At 44.1% G+C, this 12,377-nt stretch overlaps 2 protein-coding genes across 5 annotated transcripts in view; one reads left to right on the top strand and one right to left on the bottom strand.

Moving 5' to 3' along the window:
- zhx3a (zinc fingers and homeoboxes 3a) overlaps positions 1-3,098 on the bottom strand; it is an 18,505-nt gene extending 15,407 nt beyond the window's left edge. The window contains exon 1 of one of the 4 annotated variants that reach the window (XM_063215520.1): positions 3,021-3,098. The gene's annotated coding sequence lies outside the window, so the exon portion shown is untranslated. Of the gene's footprint in view, positions 1-341; positions 2,095-3,020 lie in introns of those variants that run through there. The other 3 variants (XM_063215521.1, XM_063215519.1, XM_063215518.1) reach the window with 3 other exon arrangements.
- Positions 3,099-4,183: 1,085 nt separating this feature from the next.
- On the top strand, positions 4,184-12,116 carry fam83d (family with sequence similarity 83 member D). The gene is made up of 4 exons (XM_063215516.1): positions 4,184-4,709; positions 7,346-7,513; positions 8,629-8,753; positions 9,389-12,116. Exons 1-4 carry the CDS (start codon positions 4,227-4,229, stop codon positions 10,578-10,580), a joined length of 1,968 nt encoding a protein of 655 aa, XP_063071586.1. The 5' UTR covers positions 4,184-4,226; the 3' UTR covers positions 10,581-12,116.
- Positions 12,117-12,377: the final 261 nt, after the last annotated feature.

Raw genomic sequence — 12,377 nt, 5'->3', positions numbered from 1 at the left:
TCAAAAACCTACTGATTACTCTAAACGCTGAAAGCTCCGAAAAACAGGTATTTGCCCTATGAACCCACAGGCAGGTTTGCCAGAGTACCTGCGACTTAAAATCATAACAGTATGTCCCAAAGTTGCACATATCACTCAAATACCTTACTCACGACAACACCCGCACCAGATAGAATAGATGAGTACCGATAGGCTATGCGATTTGGCACCACCTAAAATTACTGAGGAGCTACAAGCCATTTTGCACTTTCATTGCTGTACTCTTCCTTGAACGATACGTTGTAAGTCTACACTTACCTTGCAAGAAGATCGACTATACGTGCTTTGAAATAACGACTCACCATACTTTGCGACGCGCTGCATTAATGATATAGTGTAACCTCCGAAAAGACACGTTGTAGCGTGCGAGTAGGCAAATTAGAACCAGATATAATGTTGAGTAAATTCTCGAGAAACTGTAACAAACTGGTGAGTTAACCCTTTCACTCCAGAATAGGCTACCTATCCGGAAAACGCTTGCAGCGCGGCATGCCGGATAGTTACAGTCTTATCGAGATGGGTACTGTCGATTCCCAAAATTTTAAGTCAGCACTCCCCATCTACTGTCGCCATTTTATACATTGGCGACTTCATGTAAACTGCCCTGACTGCTGCGCCGCATAGGAGTAGAATAGCTAGCAATGACAGCTTTAAGTAAAGCAACTTTGAGAAGGCAAAGGGAAGGCGTTTACGTAAGCTATATCTTGAAGTAGCAAGTTTGAGTTTCCTACCGTATAGCTGGTGAGGAATGAAGAAATGGAAATCCGTTATTAATACTGAAATGAATAACATTAGATTAGCTCTGGTCGGTGTCTCCGAATAGGAGGAGGGGCCGAGACCTCTCCTCAGCTGAACCCGGTGAACTGACGTGAACCCGTCAGTGACCACAGCAAGGTACATCAACTCCCTATGGCACACTGTTTATGTCGGTGAGACGCGGACGGCGGAATGAGAACGGAAAGAAATATACAGTGTGTGGTCCAAACGAGCACGTGATTCAGAGCGTCACCCAAACCCAAAAAACCCTTTCCCCTTGCCTGAGCGTAGCCTAAACGCAATGGACACATTAGGCATACTTTTGCCGGCATTTTGAGGAGGTTCGTGGCTGCGAGAAACTAAGAAAAAACAAAGACAGAAGTCAAATTCGTTCAGGTGTTCGTTTAGACAACGCTCCCATAAAATAGTTTCGATTATGATTGCCAGGTAGACTTGCACGCACATAGTTATGATACTGTACACAACATTTCTGAACCGAATAAGTTGCATATCTTTCACATCTATTCAAAATCTGACACCTGTGTGTGCGCGTGCCAACTTAGTTAACGTTAAATATAGTCTACCCGATCCAACAATAAGATAACAAATGGGAAGAATTAGGTTGTAAATCGATATTCAAACAGGAATGTTCAGTTCTGACTCAGAGTTAATCCCAACTTCAGCCACAATGCCAATGCAGCAATATTGTCTCGTGCCATATATCACAACCGATAACATAAGGACGCAGGCCTTTGGTCCCCATAAAACAGTCGTTCAAATGCACAACTGGGATAGCTTAGTTACAACAAACAGCAGACATTGTAAGAGTATTGTAACTACTTAGTGTTTTGTGTGATATTACACAAATGTAACACAGCACGTTGAAGATGTGTTGGGCATAACTACAGCAAATGGATTTAGGCGTGTGTTCTTTGAAACCATATCTAAAATCTGCTCGGTTGCCATTACGCACGGCTATTACGCACAGAATGTACAATGTACACAAAAAACAAAGCATAATCTGAGAATCTAGGCCACATGTGGTGTCTGGTAGGAGAATGAGAAAATGTGGGTTAGTGAAAAAAATAAAAATAAACGCTTCCAAATATCATTGTCATCTCATGCACATCTGTATGCTGAACTTTTGTAATCCACCAGGAGCCATTACATGTAAAAGGCTGCAGGTAAAAAAGGGGATTATCTCTTTATTAAATGATGGCATTGGCAATCTGGTGTTATTGCTGAGTAGCAACATTTGCATTTTAGTTAAAAGGGAAGAGTTCTGATAGTAGATAGGGATTTATATATATTTTTTTAAAACTTATCAAAATACATTTGTAACTGTTATGAATGTATGCAGTTTATTTACAGTCAACTAGTACTTCATATTATTGAGTCAAAATTAAAGCATCGGTGCCTATTCTCAAGAAAAATATTATTTTGTTCAATCTTTCTTTGCTTTTCTGATAACAGAAACCATGAATACCTTTCAGGTCCTATCATATAGCTGAACAGCCCTTTGGTTTAGTGGAATTATAGTGATTGTGATACGGAAGTAAAAACATCCCAGTTTGATGGAGGGGTATCTAAAAAACTATTGTAAAAAATGTTTTTTGTGTCTATCACACCTTTCGATATTGATGTGCAGGATTCTCATCAAGTGAAGGGAGCTTTCTTGATTTTCTCGTTTACTTTAAGAGATGTCTTATAGAACTGGTATTTTAACATAATTCTTTCGTGTGGTCAATCTTGTTTTACATGTTTCATAGACCTTAATAGTTTCATAGAAAATGGTTCTATTAAATACTAAGTAGTTGTTGACAGAGCAATATTCCTTATGAACCTACGTCTACATGGTTGATGGTTTTCCTAACCTGATTTTCATTTGACTTATCAGGATCTGTTTGTGTTTAGTGTCAATGCTGATGATTTGAAGGCATGCGAGAGGACCATTGAACCCCTACAAGTGCAATTGTAATACCATTTATACACACTACTATGTCCTCATACCCAAATTTGCTGTAAATATTTGGAGAGGGAGGTTAACATTACTGAAATACTCCCCCCTCCTATTACATAAAGGATATCAGAGCGGCATTTTCCCATGAAGCTGTAGATGGGATTAAACAAGACATGCAGCATTTTTTTTAATCGTGGTTCAATACTGTTGTGCCAGACCTCTTTTTTTGTTGAAAACAGTATTCAGGGAGGGGATACCTACGTACCTTGGCTCTGAAAACATCGACAGCAACTCTGTAGTCTCCCTGGCTCGTCTTGAAACCATGAGTAGCCAAACAAAAATGTAGATAATATACTGTCATCACTGTAGAGGAAGCCAACAACTGTTGTGTGTGAAAGGGAAGGGGCAGGGCATGTCCTTAAGTTGCTTTTTAACCCTTTATTTCCTAACCAACCGTACACTTGCACAGCCAGCAACAGTTCATCAGTTTATTTGAACAGAGATGTATAAAAATAGAGAAGTACTTTTACGGATGTTACACAACACCAGTAGGCCCATGCTAATTTATTTGTAACTATGTAATATCAAACTACGTGTGTTGAAATGACATGCATAGCAGTAGGCTGCTTCTACTTTATCCATCTCTGTGTACAGTATGAATGCTTGCTGGTAAATATCTAAATAGTATTTTGTGTGGTGCCAGGGGTCATTTGTAAGCCAAATGCAACCAAAGTCACAGTGACCCAACAAGGCAACAATGGCAGTTTGGTGATAACTATTTGGGCCAACACAATAAGGAAGCAAAGTTAGGGAATATTCAAATTGTTTGTGGGTTATGGGTTGGTCTTGCAGGTTTCACAATCAACGTGAACTTTATGTAAACTGCTTGCTGTTGTGACATGACATCTCTAGACATAGGCCTGTAGGAAAGTTGACTGTTGAAGTAGGCTATGCGCGTTGTAACTTATTAATTAACGAGTCAGTGTTGTACGCATGGACATGATCAAAACTAAGTCCACCTTGAACAACAAACAACTGAAGCGATAGATGTATGCAGTGGCAGTCTAAATGCTAAAAGGACTTTGCCCATGCCATGGCGCACAAAATATACTGTACTTTCTTTGTGTTTTACCTGGCTTGCGCATCACTTTAAATACCGTAGGCTTCTTCTGTATGTTTTGAGCAACTGAACTGCGAGGCGATACGACATGTTTTCCTCTGAATTCAAACAGTCAACCAATGAACACCTATGACTAATCCAACTGACAGCTGAGTTGGGCAGTCTTTGGCTGCGCATGCATAACGTGTATGGACAACCAAATGTAAGTGAGCCAATGACGTTTGGTTGTGGGTCGGACCTTGTTTGAAATACGAAATACGAATTTGCATTGAGAAGCCTTGCAGAAAAGTGGGGTTACATCTGCCCAGTAGAGCTGTGCAGTGTCCACTGTCGACTTTTTAAAATCATATTATGGCGTTATCGCAATGCTTGGAGGATTCGCCTGGATGGAGATTAATGCCAAAAGGAGATCGCGATGTCAATTTAGAAGAACTTTACAATGAAAGACATCGACTCGCTCTAGAGGAGTTACTCTCGGGTGGAGTTGACTCTTACGTGGGCTTTCTGAAGCGAGAGAAAATCCCAAACTTTCTGTCGGCGGAGGAGGTGAAACGTATTTCGGGTTCAGCTGTTATTCCCAAAGCATTCTCGCTTGCTGGAGATGACGCGCCTTTCGAACAGTCCGTCAGTACTTCAATGGACTGTTCGTCTGTCACCTATTTCCCAGATGTGTCTGACGTGGAGCCACCTATCTTGGAGCTGGGCTGGCCTGCTTTCACGACAGGGTCGTTCCGCGGAGTTACCCGAGCAGTGGCCCACTTCCAGCCCAGTTACGGGGAGTGCATTTACAGCTGCAAGGAGGCAGCGAGGAAAATGATCAAGGGCGCGAAAGAGGTGAGTTACACGAGAGTTACACTGTTTCATTTCACTCATTTTACTTTCACTGCCACCAATAGTCCAGAGGGTGTCATCATAAAAACACAATAGATAAGCATTATTTTGTGAACATGTTATCCATATGATGGAGATATGATAATGTTTGACAGGGTTATGGGACTGTTATAGGCCTAGTTTCATTTACTTAATACAACACGATTCTATTAATGTAATGGTTGACTCTCCAAATAGGCCTACTTGCCAAATACTAAACTTGCAGAGGAAATGAATGGACCTTGCGTATGGCTCATCTTCTGTCAAGCAAAGTAATGCACACGTTTACTTGCCACTTGCATTTCAGCTTCCACCCTGCCTTCATCCTAGTTTCCATGAGCCCTTCTTCAAACTCCTCACCTGCTACAAGCTTATTTGTATTTTTAGATAGACGTGCCCCCATTCAGGCGCGCACGCGCACGCACACACACACACACACACACACACACACACACACACACACACACACACACACACACACACACACACACACACACACACACACACACACACACACACACACACACACACACACCTGCTTTTGTTGCCTTCTATTTTATGTAAGCTACTGGATACCTACATTCCCCCCTGGGGATCAATAAAGTTACTCTATTACAGTGTTTCTCAACAGGGGTGCCAGGGCACCCTGGGGTGCCGCGGGCTCCCCTCAGGGGTGCCACGGAAACATGGCTGATAAATAAATAATGCAATATAATACATATTTGTCTAAATTGATAAGTTAATGCTAGTCATTGGAATCTTTCATCTGCCATTTACGCACAATAAAGTAAATATAGGTAGCCCCAGTCAGCTGCAACTTCGAACGTAGGTCGTGTGACGTTTCCAAATGTGTTACTTTTCTAAGCTTGTGTGGTATCGGATGCGATGCCATGCTACGGCTTGTTGGTTTGGGGTGCCTTGAAATTTTTCATGAATTGAAAGGGTGCCTCGCCTAAAAAAAGGTTGAGAAACACTGCTCTACTCTACTCTACTCTACTACCCCCCGGAGCATGTCTGGACAGTTGAAGGGAAATTAACTCGTAAATCTGACTCTGAATAAATATTGACTTTGAATTCATCTTCGTGCTTACCATTGTCCCTGGCTATTGTTAATGACAGGATTAAATTTTACAGTTTTTGAAACACAATGGATTTTTTTGAAAGCAAGGGTTTTTAGGGAATTTAAGAGAATGAAAATAGGCACATTGTATTTCTAATATTAAACTGCAAAACATAGATATTTCTTGCATCTTGGTGGCATTTTGGAGATCTGAAGATTTGCTTAAAAAACATATCATTACCACACTGCCACCCTTTCTACAACCAGTGACCATCCTGCAAATGTACTACACCTTTGTGGGTCAGTGCCAGGGGCATAGCAGCAAATTATGGACCCCTAAGTGCAATCAGCTCCAATGGACCCACGCAGCCATATATATCCATAAGCCAGACACTGTGTGGGCCCCCTATATACACAGGTCCCTGATGACCCAGTCAGACTGTATGACACCCCTGGTCAGTGCAGACAGGAGGCATTTACATTGTATTGCAACAAAATACCCAATGCTACAGTGTGTGTTCATATAGGCTACCATCAGGCCCATAGGTGCCGAATTGGGGGGGCAGACCTTTTTGACCCCCCAATGTTGAGCTGAAGTTGGCACCTTTGATAGCGCCCATTTCAAGCCTAATAATAACATTCTACTTTACTGTTAGGATATTATCCTATTATTTTGTAGGATAATCTAATGTAAGCCATATACTAGCTTTAGTACACCGTAAAAATCCAGTGTTAATTCAGCACCTATAGAGGGTTTTTTTTTAACCACTTCTAGATTCTATTTGGTCTTAGCGTACGCTTTAAGTGTTGGTTAACGTTGCATTTTTACTGAGTAGTGCAGTGCTTGTAAGTAAATTGGAAAGTGTGTGTGTGTGTGGGGGGGACTGTGATGAAAAGAACGAATGAGAGGAAGAAGGTGTTGCTGGGCAGGTGTCTGGGTTGAATGGAACCCTCCCTCTTCTGGAGGAATGGAATCTTGTCCGATTATGCCTCAGCATGTTCCCCAACAAGTCGGGGAGGTGAGAGGGAACAGTACATCCCCTTGGGTATTTTGTGGTTACATAGCATACTTGGGGTCATATACTGTACAGTAAACGACTTAAAAAAGGACGCACACTTTCTTGTTTTGGTTGCCATTTTCTTTTCATTTCACCATGGGACTGTTCATTCAGATATTTCTGTATTCAGCTACCACACAAAAGGATTTCCCCCCCCCCCCATGGCAAGCCTTTATGTTTACAAATAAGATGAATTTGCCCATAACATAATAATGAATCTGTGTGGTTGCTGTATGCAGCTGGCCTAATGGTAGCCTAGTACAGTATATTGCCGGTTGTAGCATGTGGCATAGCTTAAAAAACTGCTTACGCTGACAGCAAAAGTGATGAATGTACACATTACTTAAAGAGTTATGCTTCCATTCCTGGGCCGCGCCTGTTGCGTTTTAGCGCCTACAACCAATGACATATGGTTTTCAGACAGTGACTCTCTCGCTCTTCTCTTCCCCCCGCACCCCCTGCTCTGCTGATCTGTTCCACAGCTTATCGCCATAGTAACAGACTCCTTGACGGACCTGGATATCTTCCGGGACCTGCAGGAGGCCTGTGTGCGTCGCAGGGTGCCCGTGTACATCCTGCTGGACCAAGTGTCCATCCCCTCCTTCCTCCAGATGTGTGGCAGTCTGGGCGTTCGCCTGGAGGAGCTGCGGGTAAGAGGCATACAGTACAGTCAGGGGCGGATCGAGCCATTTTGGGGCCCTAGGCAAAATATAAACTTGGGGCCCTGAAAAGTCATTATATAGACATAACATTCTGTGTTTGGGTGCTGTTCAAGTGTTTTATCTCTTATAGATCTTTGATTACTTTACATAAGTGACATTAAGATCAAGTCTGTTTTTTGTGCATTTTTACCACGACTGGCCTTACAGTTAGGGCCCTTACGGAGGACAGATTTGGTCGGGGCCCCTAGGCAATTGCCTAGGTTTGCCTAATGGGAAGTCCGTCTCTACATACAGAAATGACACTGCTGATATACGGGCCTACAGCGCAGAAACCATGGTGTCACCACAGGTCATGCTGTGCCCGTGGATGTTGTCATTTGGTAGCTGCTCTGTTAGGGGGTGGTGGTGAGGTAGGGGTGAATTTTGAAGTTGGAGAAATTTTACATTTTTATTTAACAGAGGTTTCTCGCAGCACCATGAGTGATCAGACATTCACAGATGATGGCTGTTCTGTTGGTGGTGATGGGGTGGGGGCAGTGTACATCGATTTGACACATGCGAAAACAAAGAAAGGATTTCGAAGTGGGGAAAAAATGTTAACAGAGGTTTCTCACAGCACCACGAGTGATCAGACATCAACTGCATAAAATTAGTGACAGTGTGTCTGTCTTTCTTTAGATATCACACTGTCTACCAGAAGTCCTCAATACTTCAGATTTTGTGTTTGTGTGTGCATATGTGTGTGAATGTGTGTGGGTGGGTGTGTGTGCAAACTATTGTGCCAGGCAGCCTCTATTGCCAGATCTGTGATATTACACAAAAACAGAGTAATTTATGACAGCCAACATGAATAGCGGGTTGAAATTGATGTTTCCGAAAGGGTAGCACCCCCTGCTAAGTGGGCAATTGTGGATAATGCATATTTAATTCTGGACTTCAAACGGGACCAACGCGGGGCCTCTCGTGCTGAATGCTGATACATGCTTGTTTTTTGTCACAGTTGGTGATGTTTTTGTAAATTGGTGCTGCTGTCCCTCTTTGGCACATTTTTTTTGTTTTTTGTTTTTTCTATAGCGAGAAATGATTTGTCTTGTCTATTACAGCTGATGCGAGTTCGCTCCATTACTGGATGCACGTACTACATGAGGTCGGGAGCCAGGATCACGGGGAAGGTTCACGAGCGATTCATGCTCATCGATGGGCACAAAGTCGCCACCGGCTCCTATCGGTACAAAGAGCCTACGTTTTATTGTTATCGCTCTCTCTCTCATAGTATATTTATTACACAGAAGAGCAAATACAACCAGTGCTGTAGATGCCAGAATGAATGTGTTAATTGAATATGTTCATGAGTTCATTGTATGAGTTGCAGTTGATTTTTTTTAAGCCTTTATGTATTCTCAAATGTTTTGTTGTCAATACAGATCAGTTATTTGCTAATGCGCACTCAACAAGTGACTATTTAATACATCATACTGAGTGCTTCCTGTATGTTTTACCTTTTTAGTTCAAGTGAGTTAGTTTTTAGTTCAAGTTAATATTTGCCAGGACATTTGGTAGGATATTTGTTCTGTTTATTTCCTGTGACTTTCCTGTATCTGCAAGTCTTGTATGCTATGATTGTGCCCTCGATTATAACTCATCTGCCAAATGTAATTTCAATGATATTCCCTGGAAAAGATATATTTAGCCATGTTTCCGGTATAGACCAGAGTGGTAGATGGATAGATAGGTCATAGAAGACTACCCTTTGTCTTGAATACCTCATGAATAAAAACAGCACAGCACAGAACTGTAAACATTTAAAGTGAAGAAGAGCGCTCCCATTGTTCAACTGTCTTTTTTTCCTCCTGCAACCAACAGGTTCAACTGGACGGACGGCCGAATCAACAGCAGCAACCTGATAGAGCTGACGGGACAGATCACAGAGAGGTTCGACGAGGAGTTCCGCATCCTCTATGCCCAGTCGCTGCCCCTGAACGCCAAGGACTGGCCACCGGGCAGCGTGCGCAACAGTGGTGTGTACGACCACCTCCTCCTCAAGCACCTCCCCTCCACCCCGCCCTGCACGCAGGCTCCCAAGGCCAAGCTGTTAGCCCCGGAGCAGGTGTGTCTGACCAGCACTCCCACCAGGGCCCAGATGATTATGGCGACCACGCCAGCGGGACCGGGGGAGGGGGCCAGCCGCACCCAGCCGACTCCAGGGGGCAGGGGGCCGGGGGAGAAGAGCCGGCGGAGCAGCCACACGTCCAATGCCTCCACCCTGGGGGACGACTGGATGGAGCGCGACATGTTGCAGGAGGAGCCGCTGTGTGGCGGACCTGTTCCCGTTCCCGTTCCCGTTCCTCCACTTCCTGTTCAGCTTCCTCTTCTTCCTGTGTCTGTTGATGTTCCTCCTGGTCCTCCTCTGTTGCTGGAGCCCTCCACCGTAGCTGCCGGCTGCTGCTCCGCTGCTCCTCCACACCCCATCTCCACGCCCCCCTCATCCTCCTGCCACATCTCCACCCAGACCAACAGCCAGAGCGTGGTGGACAAGTGGGTGCAGACGGACCTCACCAGCACCCCCGTCATCAGCCGACGCTCCTCCCAGGCCACTCTAACTTCCGTCTCCTCGTCGGTGGCAGCACGGGCCGACTGGGAGAGCACCTCTGAGTCTTCCGAGTCCAGCGCGGACGTGAACGTGAAGCTGGGCCACCGTCCCCCCATCCGACGCGGCGGCGGCGGGCAGGGGCCCATGCACAGCCACCACCACCACCAGCAGCAGCAGCAGCACCACCACCACCACGCCACACAGCACACCCAGCTCAGGGACAGCTTTCGGAAGCTCTCCAAGGAGCGCCAGGGCCATTACGCCTCCATCCGCTCCAAGCTGGACAACATGGTGGCCATGCTGTCGCACCGGCGCGAGCTGGTGGACCTCACCAACCTGGCGCTCAGCCCCGCGCTGCGACGACGCAACCCCACGCAGCAGTCGCGCAGGGCGGCCGGGGCCGGCGTGATGATGATGGAGACCACCTTCATGGGCACCTGGCCGCGCACCCGGGGCCTGCAGTGATGAACTGGGCTGTACACAGGACCAGGGCTCTAAATTAACACCAGCCAACCAGCCAAATGCTGGTGAAATTTCAGTTTGGCTGGTAGAAAAGACCAACTTACTAGCCACTGTAGCCCCTTAATGCACACCGTACCTCCTGTGGCACGCTAATAGATATTGAAGGTTAACTACTATAGTACTACACTACTATGACAGTACATGGGGCCTTTAGTAATACATTACGACTTGGTCATTGCCATTCTGGTAACAGCTCATTTATAATGCCGTGTCTAAAGGGGTTAACCCATTACTGAGTGTGTGTTTGGCTGGTAAGATTAACGTATACTAGCCATTTTGGCTGGTGATGAAAAAAGTTAATTTAGAGCCCTGCACAGGACAGCAACACTGATTGATTGAGTTGGGGCAGCTAGAAGAGTGTTACATTCGAGCCTTTGAGTGTCGAATTAAAACGTCAAATTAACACTGAGCACTTCATGGGACACCTGGCCGCGCTCTAGGGGCATACAATGAACTGACTATACACAGTAGTACTCTGTAACACTTGCAACGATAGTTTAACACCTAGAGAGACGATGGCCCAACTCTAGCAACACATGAATGCAACTCAGGGGGCCAAAGAAAAAAAGAGGGGGGGGCAACATTTTTTTTACACACTCGCATAGTCGCATAGTAGCGCCAACCCTGAGAGTAGGATTAAGAGTGTTATATTCAACTCTTTAGGTATTGAATGCAAACTGCTAACATTTCTGTCTGTAGAGTGCAAGGGCGGCGCTGAGAATATCAAGTCGTGGGGTGCGGGTGACACTAATGAATGGAGACGTGAATGAAGAACATTATAAATACTACTGTGCCTTATTATGGTTTACTGTGTTTGTGAACTTTACAATACATGGTTTTGAGGACTTCTTACATGAAAGGATATTACTTTATGGGGGACCATGAACAAATGCAGTTGTCTTTAACTTAAAAAAAAATACAAGGGGATGTCTGTTATTTTTATTTGATATGTTTTCTATAATGCTGTAGGTTAAAAGGGAACTGTCCTTGTTTTCAGGCCTCTTTAGGAAAATAGTTTCTATCTATTATGTTCATGTCATTAGAAATAGTGATGGAAAGGGTGGAGACACTGGTTGGATTACCCCAATTCAATTTCCCTTTACAAAGGTGGAGGGTTCAATACAGTACAGAATAGTTTTGTATAGGCCTATACTGCCTTACTCATGAATTATCATTTAGCTTTAATAAAATATTCCTCTAATGTTTTGTTTGAAAAATGCACTTTTGCTCACAAATATACTATAAAGATTGTATTAATTAAGTAGTCTATAGGGGTTTGAACTATGCATGGTCCTGCACAGAACACTCCACTCAGAAACATTCTGTTATCCACTGCTGTGCACAATCAAAGAACAACACACTACTGTACTGCAACACACATCATTTCCAAAAGAGCAACATTTCTACCTGCCAGATGGCATCAAAGCTGTATATTTTGTTCCCAAACGTACAGTGATCTTTACACTTACTGTGTGTCAAGCATGCTAAATATTGTTTCCAAATAAATTCATGATTTTTTTAAAACCTTGTTTCTGTCATTGCACAATATTTTCCTGTATCAAGAAGTTAATCACAGATGGTGAGGTCACTTTAGTGTGGATGTACATTTTATCAAGGTCCAAGGTCCACCCGGTTGGAAACCTGGCATGGAGTTCTGGTGTTGTGTAAATACCACAGGAGCTGTTATAAATGTATGGCACAGGCGTAGGATCTCTAATGGTTAACTAGGCTACTCTAGAC

The sequence above is a fragment of the Engraulis encrasicolus genome, chromosome 14, assembly GCF_034702125.1.
Source record: "Engraulis encrasicolus isolate BLACKSEA-1 chromosome 14, IST_EnEncr_1.0, whole genome shotgun sequence".
NCBI lineage: Eukaryota > Metazoa > Chordata > Actinopteri > Clupeiformes > Engraulidae > Engraulis > Engraulis encrasicolus.
The sequence above is the reverse complement of the archived record's forward strand: the minus strand, read 5'-3'. Positions and strand labels throughout refer to the sequence as shown.

Coding starts and splice junctions, on each gene's coding strand:
- fam83d (XM_063215516.1), top strand. CDS start 4,227: ATGGCGTTATCGCAATGCTTGGAGGATTCGCCTGGATGGAGATTAATG. Junction 4,710..7,345: donor TGATCAAGGGCGCGAAAGAG/GTGAGTTACACG, acceptor TCTGTTCCACAG/CTTATCGCCATAGTAACAGA. Junction 7,514..8,628: donor TTCGCCTGGAGGAGCTGCGG/GTAAGAGGCATA, acceptor TGTCTATTACAG/CTGATGCGAGTTCGCTCCAT.